The sequence below is a fragment of the Protomyctophum parallelum genome (assembly GCF_964188405.1).
Source record: "Protomyctophum parallelum genome assembly, chromosome: 10".
NCBI lineage: Eukaryota > Metazoa > Chordata > Actinopteri > Myctophiformes > Myctophidae > Protomyctophum > Protomyctophum parallelum.
The window spans coordinates 50,093,099-50,101,947 of NC_139704.1; the positions used below are offsets into that span (position 1 = coordinate 50,093,099).

Sequence of the window (8,849 nt, forward strand, 5' to 3'; positions counted from 1 at the left end):
ACAGACGGGACGGGACAGGACGGGGGGGGGGTTCTGAAAAACCTCATGTTTCTTTGTCAGTGGTTCTCAACCCGAGCCCCATCTGTAAACATGTTGTTTTAACACCATTCTGGCCTGAGATCAGATTCATACGAGGTTTCCACTGGACACACACTGGTCTGATTAACACATTCTGACCTGAGATCAGATTCTAAAAATGTCAGTCGTTCTTCGATTTTTCAAAAATAGCAGATCTACAAGCTCGTAGCGCGCCACTCGGTGGCGCGCTACGAGCTTGTAGATCTGCTATTTTTGAAAAATCGAACTCGGTAGCGCGCCACTCGGTGGCGCGCTACGAGCTTGTAGATCTGCTATAGATTTTTCAATAGCTAAAGCATAGCATGATGCTGACACCAAAATGGGTTCCCGTTCAGAATGGGTTAAGTGGGCGGGGCGACATGCGTAGCCTACACACACGTGCGTTCACACAGAGGCGGGGCATTAATCATGACATAAAGTATACTAATCAATCAATCAATCAATCAACCAAACCAACCAATCATATCGTGTGCTTTCAGACATGCCTCTGTTCGTCCTGCTGTCGTGGGGATTCTGCTACGCTCTGTTCATACAACCAGGTCCAGGTGAAGGTAAGGTTATTATTATTATTATTATTATTATTATTATTATTATTATTATTATTATTATTATTATTATTATTATTATTATTATTATTATTATTATTATTATTATTATTATTATTCTACCTTATATCCACTGCTGTACAGTAACAGTACATTTACTCACATCTACTGTATCCACTGCTGTAAAGTAACTAAGTATATTTACTCAAGGAGCCTGTACCGTTACGAATGGCACAATATTGAGGTGTTTGTACTTGAGTATGACTACTTGTATACTCCAGTTATTTGACAACTTTAGATACTAGTTACTTTAGAGATACTAGTTACTTTAGATAGCTTGTAGATCTGCTATTTTCAAAAGTTTATTTGTACATTTCATATACATTTGAAAACTTGTGGAGGAGGAGGTATAGCGCACGCGCGCGCCCCAGTGTGCACGAGCGCGCGTGTGCGTGCGTATATGCTTGTGTGTGTGTGCGTATGTGCGTGCGTGCGTGCGTATATGCTTGTGTGTGTGCGTATGTGCGTGCGTGCGTGCGTATGTGCGGTGTTACGTTACATGCTTGGTGTAAATTTGGATCTTCCAGTTTTAAACACGGAGGCTTCAGTGTCTCCTCGTTGGGCTCCTTTCCTTCCTTCCTTCCTTCCTCTCCTCGCTATAGGGATGTCATGTGCATATGGACTCTGGTTCTGATCCGTTCACTGTTTCTGTAAAAGAAGAACATAAAAGACAAATGGACCCATGTGGGTCTATTTGGTTTCATTGTATATAAGCCTACGCTCCCAGCGTGTGTGTGTGTGTGTGTGTGTGCGTGTGTGCGTGTGTGTGCGTGCGTGTGTGTGCGTGTGTGTGTGCGTGTGTATGTGCGTGTTTGTGTGCGTGTGTGTGGGTGTGTGTGTGCGTGTGTATGTGCGTGTTTGTGTGCGTGTGTGTGTGTGTGTGTGTGCGTGTGTGCGTGTGTGCGTGTGTGCGTGTGTATGTGTGTATGTGTGTGTGTGTGTGTGTGTGTGTGTGTGTGTGTGTGTGTGCACATGTGATTGTACAGTATCTGAGGTCTACATCGACACCGTCTCAGGACAGTAGGAAGCATTTCACTGATATAGGAGGGTGCAGTGTGTGTGTGTGTGTGTGTGTGTATATGTGCGTGCGTGAACGTGCGTGCGTGCGTGCGTGCACGTGCATGTGTAGTAGGCGTACAGGAATGCTCAGCCATCATGTCTGGATCTGTGCAAATACCTGCAGAAATAATCCACAAACAACTCTGGGCACGCTCTCCTACTACTGCACACACACACACACACACACACACACACACACACACACACACACACACACACACACACACACACACTTTAACAAATGATTTATGTCCACACAAAAGGAACATGTACTGTACAAGGACACAGATATTACGGTGCAGCCAAGGTTACATCCGCCAAGTCGAGGCATAAAGTCCTCATGATACTGTACATGATACTGTACATGTCACCCATAATACTGTACATGTCACCCATAATACTGTACATGTCACCCAGCCCTCCATAATAGCGTCAGCACACCTATAACCCCAGAAGTGGAGAAGGTAACATTTTCCCTGCTAAGGGCGAGATTCATTTTGGACGAGATCAAATTTCAAAGGGTTTGGTTTGTTATAAACGTCAGAGACGTCCGCATGTATACTTAGACGCTTTCATACGACGTTCATAATAAAAAACTTAAATGAAGCCGATAAGCGTCCTGAATCATAGCCACGTTGACAACGTTTGTATCGAACGCATTCTGAACGGGACCTACAAGCTCTACGAGCTTGTAGGTCTGCTATTTATTTTTTTTATCGAAGAACGACTGACATTTTTAGAATCTGATCTCAGGTCAGAATGAGTTAATCAGACCAGTGTGTGTCCAGTGGAAACCTTGTATGAATCTGATCTCAGGTCAGAATGGGTTAATCAGACCAGTGTGTGTCCAGTGTAAACCTCGTATGAATCTGATCTCAGGTCAGAATGGGTCAAACCAACCCGTTTGTAAACCAGTCAAGATTTGCACGAGTTATGAGTGTTGTTGTTCGAGCTGCCCTGTAGCCCCTCAGCAAGATGGCCGCCGGGGGTTACCACGTCAGACACACTGAGGTGTACCATTAAGCACAGCAGCACTGATTAGCCACACCTGGCCTATACGGAGCACCTGCTCCATGGATTACCCCTCAGTAATGGCCGCGCCCAGGGCACCCCTCTGTGAATTCCTCTACATATCTATGGTAGCCTGGTAGAGTGCATATAACTACACATCCCACAATGCACTGGGCCATATAGCCTTTATATTATGTCTATGGTTTCAGCGTGTTCCCGGACGTTGCCGGTGGTGTCGCTTCAAATATACTGTAGGAGCCGTGCGGCCTCAAAACCGCGGGGTTCTGAGTCAATAGCGCCATCTAATGGTCTGTGGGGAAAGTGTTTTCAATCAGAATCTACCACATAAACAATGGTAGTTACAGCGGAGCAGTTTAACGTCATGCTCAGGACGCGCGCACACACACACACACACACCCCCACACACACACACACACACACACACACACACACACACACACACACACACACACACACACACACAGCTCGTAGCGGTATAACAGTTAGCACACACACACGATGGAGACCGACCGAGACTGAGGTTCCATCGCCAAGGTTTGATTCCCCCAAAAACAGCCTTGTGCCCTTGAGCAAGACGTTGACCTGTTGACCCCTTAACCTACTAACCCTAACATAATACTGAGAACCCCGATCAGATCCCCAAAAACGACTCAACTCGGATCGTAACCAAAGCGACTGATTTTGACAGTTTACTTTGGTCTGTTCGTATATTCAATGAATTCACATCAGAGGGTGATGATGTGAACAGTCAGAGGGTGATGATGTGAACAGTCAGAGGGTGATGATGTGAACAGTCAGAGGGTGATGATGTGAACAGTTAGAGGGTGATGGTGTGAACAGTCAGAGGGTGATGATGTGAACAGTCAGAGGGTGATGATGTGAACAGTCAGAGGGTGATGATGTGAACAGTTAGAGGGTGATGATGTGAACAGTCAGATGGTGATGATGTGAACAGTTAGAGGGTGATGATGTGAACAGTTAGAGGGTGATGATGTGAACAGTCAGAGGGTGATGATGTGAACAGTCAGAGGGTGATGATGTGAACAGTCAGAGGGTGATGATGTGAACAGTTAGAGGGTGATGATGTGAACAGTCAGAGGGTGATGATGTGAACAGTTAGAGGGTGATGATGTGAACAGTCAGAGGGTGATGATGTGAACAGTCAGAGGGTGATGATGTGAACAGTCAGAGGGTGATGATGTGAACAGTCAGAGGGTGATGATGTGAACAGTCAGAGGGTGATGATGTGAACAGTTAGAGGGTGATGATGTGAACAGTTAGAGGGTGATGATGTGAACAGTTAGAGGGTGATGATGTGAACAGTCAGAGGGTGATGATGTGAACAGTCAGAGGGTGATGATGTGAACAGTCAGAGGGTGATGATGTGAACAGTCAGAGGGTGATGATGTGAACAGTTAGAGGGTGATGATGTGAACAGTCAGAGGGTGATGATGTGAACAGTTTGAGGGTGATGATGTGAACAGTCAGAGGGTGATGATGTGAACAGTCAGAGGGTGATGATGTGAACAGTCAGAGGGTGATGATGTGAACAGTCAGAGGGTGATGATGTGAACAGTTAGAGGGTGATGATGTGAACAGTCAGAGGGTGATGATGTGAACAGTCAGAGGGTGATGATGTGAACAGTCAGAGGGTGATGATGTGAACAGTTAGAGGGTGATGATGTGAACAGTTTGAGGGTGATGATGTGAACAGTCAGAGGGTGATGATGTGAACAGTCAGAGGGTGATGATGTGAACAGTCAGAGGGTGATGATGTGAACAGTTAGAGGGTGATGATGTGAACAGTTAGAGGGTGATGATGTGAACAGTCAGAGGGTGATGATGTGAACAGTTAGAGGGTGATGATGTGAACAGTCAGAGGGTGATGATGTGAACAGTTAGAGGGTGATGATGTGAACAGTCAGAGGGTGATGATGTGAACAGTCAGAGGGTGATGATGTGAACAGTCAGAGGGTGATGATGTGAACAGTCAGAGGGTGATGATGTGAACAGTCAGAGGGTGATGATGTGAACAGTTTGAGGGTGATGATGTGAACAGTTAGAGGGTGATGATGTGAACAGTCAGAGGGTGATGATGTGAACAGTCAGAGGGTGATGATGTGAACAGTTAGAGGGTGATGATGTGAACAGTTTGAGGGTGATGATGTGAACAGTTAGAGGGTGATGATGTGAACAGTCAGAGGTTGATGATGTGAACAGTCAGAGGGTGATGATGTGAACAGTCAGAGGGTGATGATGTGAACAGTTAGAGGGTGATGATGTCATGTGAACAGTCAGAGGGTGATGATGTGAACAGTCAGAGGGTGATGATGTGAACAGTCAGAGGGTGATGATGTGAACAGTCAGAGGGTGATGATGTGAACAGTCAGAGGGTGATGATGTGAACAGTTAGAGGGTGATGATGTGAACAGTCAGAGGGTGATGATGTGAACATTTTTAGGGTGATGATGTGAACAGTCAGAGGGTGATGATGTGAACAGTCAGAGGGTGATGATGTGAACATTTTTAGGGTGATGATGTGAACAGTCAGAGGGTGATGATGTGAACATTTTTAGGGTGATGATGTGAACAGTCAGAGGGTGATGATGTGAACATTTTTAGGGTGATGATGTGAACAGTCAGAGGGTGATGATGTGAACATTTTTAGGGTGATGATGTGAACAGTCAGAGGGTGATGATGTGAACAGTCAGAGGGTGATGATGTGAACATTTTTAGGGTGATGATGTGAACAGTCAGAGGGTGATGGACCCTCAGGTCACCCGTGTAACGCAGTGGGGGGTCCCCGGAATGATCTCTTCTAATGGCCCACCCACTCTGAGAAGGGGGGGTCCCTGCAATGATCTCTTCTAATGGCCCACCCATCCTGTGGGCTTCTTCTGAGTCAGATCTGACAGTTCTGACTCACAATGTGGGCGTGGCAGGAATATTCCACTGACACCGTGCGGCTTTGATTGACAGCCATAATCTAAAAACAAACACGACGTCCCTTTCCTTCTCCTTCATTCCTAAAGCCGAGACCGGATCAGACACGCTGATCCTGAGTCTGCCAGGAGCAGCAGCAGGAACAACAGCTCGTAAGCAAGCACGCTGGCAGCATTAGCACCCATGTTATCCCATATTCTGACCTGAGATCAGATTCATACGAGGTTTCCACTGGACACACACTGGTCTGATTAACCACATTCTGACCCGAGATCAGAGTCTAAAAATGTCAGTCGTTCTTGGATTTTTCAAAAATAGCAGACCTACAAGCTCGTAGCACGCCACTCGGTGGCGCGCTATGAGCTTGTAGATCTGCTATTTTTCAATAGCTAAAGCATGACATGATGCTGACACCAAAAGGGGTTCCCGTTCAGAATGGGTTAATCATTCGATGCCACCTTTAATCTAAAGCACACAGCCAGTCATGCTGACGCTACGCTATAGGGGCCACAGGTCTGTCGCATGACTTTTACACAATTAAATATATCGACATTCTAGGCATTTAGCAGACGCTCTTTATTCAGAGTGACTTACATGTCGGCAACGAGAACGCATACATAACATCACATCACAAGACACTGTGAGCGACCTTGAGATGACCCCGTCTTCAGCGCTAGAGTGCACTGGGTTTCAACCCTTTTCATGTCAAGGCCCATTCTTTATTCTTTATTCGGAATCTGAGCCACGGAACCACCATTTGATGACATTTAGCCTCTCAGACCCATCTGAGCCACGGAACCACCATTTGATGACATTTAGCCTCTCAGACCCATCTGAGCCACGGAACCACCATTTGATGACATTTAGCCTCTCAGACCCATCTGAGCCACGGAACCACCATTTGATGACATTTAGCCTCTCAGACCCATCTGAGCCACGGAACCACCATCTGATGACATTTAGCCTCTCAGACCCATCTGAGCCACGGAACCACCGTTTGATGACATTTAGCCTCTCAGACCCATCTGAGCCACGGAACCACCGTTTGATGACATTTAGCCTCTCAGACCCATCTGAGCCACGGAACCACCATTTGATGACATTTAGGGCTGTATTTTGCGTGTCTTAAGTACCAGCTCTTATTCCCTAACTTGAGTAAACTAAAGACCTGGAGGCGTGATCAATGCCATTTGGCTATTCTGAGTGGTCAAAGAGCATTGATCACGCCTCCAGGTCTTTAGTTTACTCAAGTTAGGGAATAAGACCTGGTACTTAAGACACGCAAAATACAGCCCTTAGCCTCTCAGACCCATTTGAGCCACGGAACCACCATTTGATGACATTTAGCCTCTCAGACCCATCTGAGCCACGGAACCACCATTTGATGACATTTAGCCTCTCAGACCCATCTGAGCCACGGAACCACCATGTGATGACATTTAGCCTCTCAGACCCATCTGAGCCACGGAACCACCATTTGATGACATTTAGCCTCTCAGACCCATCTGAGCCACGGAACCACCATTTGATGACATTTAGCCTCTCAGACCCATCTGAGCCACGGAACCACCATTTGTCTGACATTTAGCCTCTCAGACCCATCTGAGCCACGGAACCACCATCTGATGACATTTAGCCTCTCAGACCCATCTGAGCCACGGAACCACCATTTGATGACATTTAGCCTCTCAGACCCATTTGAGCCACGGAACCACCGTTTGATGACATTTAGCCTCTCAGACCCATCTGAGCCACGGAACCACCATCTGATGACATTTAGCCTCTCAATTTACAATTTACAATTTAGGCATTTAGCAGACGCTCTTAATCCAGAGCGACTTACATTTAAGCAAGAACAAAAGCATGGGAATACATCACATAAAAGTATTTATCATGAAACATGCGTAAGCTAAGAAAGTAACAGTGGAATATCTATATAATGAAACTATACATACACTATACATATAAACTATACATATTTACTACTATGCTATACATATGTACTATGGCGTGCTATGACTAAATACAATACAATTATAGTGCTGTCTACATAACATGCTATAAGTCTGTATCAAATGCTATCTAAGCCAACATAAATGCTATCTAAGGGGTTAGGGTAAGTGCTATGGGCCATGATGGAGTCTGAAAAGGTGGGTTTTCAGGCTACGGCGGAAGATTGGGAGTGATGCTGCAGTTCTGACTGCAATGGGAAGTGCATTCCACAGTTTTGGAGCCATCTGAGCCACGGACCACCATCTGATGACATTTAGCCTCTCAGACCCATCTGAGCCACGAACCACCATCTGATGACATTTAGCCTCTCAGACCCATCTGAGCCACGGAACCACCATCTGATGACATTTAGCCTCTCAGACCCATCTGAGCCACGGACCACCATTTGATGACATTTAGCCTCTCAGACCCATCTGAGCCACGGACCACCATCTGATGACATTTAGCCTCTCAGACCCATTTGAGCCACGGAACCACCGTTTGATGACATTTAGCCTCTCAGACCCATTTGAGCCACGGAACCACCATCTGATGACATTTAGCCTCTCAGACCCATCTGAGCCACGGACCACCATTTGATGACATTTAGCCTCTCAGACCCATTTGAGCCACGGAACCACCATCTGATGACATTTAGCCTCTCAGACCCATTTGAGCCACGGACCACCATTTGATGACATTTAGCCTCTCAGACCCATCTGAGCCACGGACCACCATTTGATGACATTTAGCCTCTCAGACCCATCTGAGCCACAGACCACCATCTGATGACATTTAGCCTCTCAGACCCATCTGAGCCACGGACCACCATTTGATGACATTTAGCCTCTCAGACCCATCTGAGCCACGGACCACCATTTGATGACATTTAGCCTCTCAGACCCATTTGAGCCACGGAACCACCATCTGATGACATTTAGCCTCTCAGACCCATTTGAGCCACGAACCACCATTTGATGACATTTAGCCTCTCAGACCCATCTGAGCCACGGACCACCATTTGATGACATTTAGCCTCTCAGACCCATCTGAGCCACGGACCACCATTTGATGAGTGCATTTCAATGCCAATACCTTTTGTATTTTTTTTAGTCAAAGTCAATAGTGTCCATTTAGTA

At 46.2% G+C, this 8,849-nt stretch overlaps 1 protein-coding gene across 1 annotated transcript in view; it reads left to right on the forward strand.

Annotated features, from left to right (window-relative positions):
* Positions 1–555: 555 nt before the first annotated feature.
* dlk2 (delta-like 2 homolog) overlaps positions 556–8,849 on the forward strand; it is an 85,865-nt gene continuing 77,571 nt past the window's right edge. Inside the window, exon 1 of the mRNA XM_083775806.1 lies at positions 556–629. Within this exon, the coding sequence (XP_083631932.1) occupies positions 560–629 (70 nt within the window). The 5' untranslated portion in view covers positions 556–559. The remainder of the gene's footprint in view (positions 630–8,849) is intronic.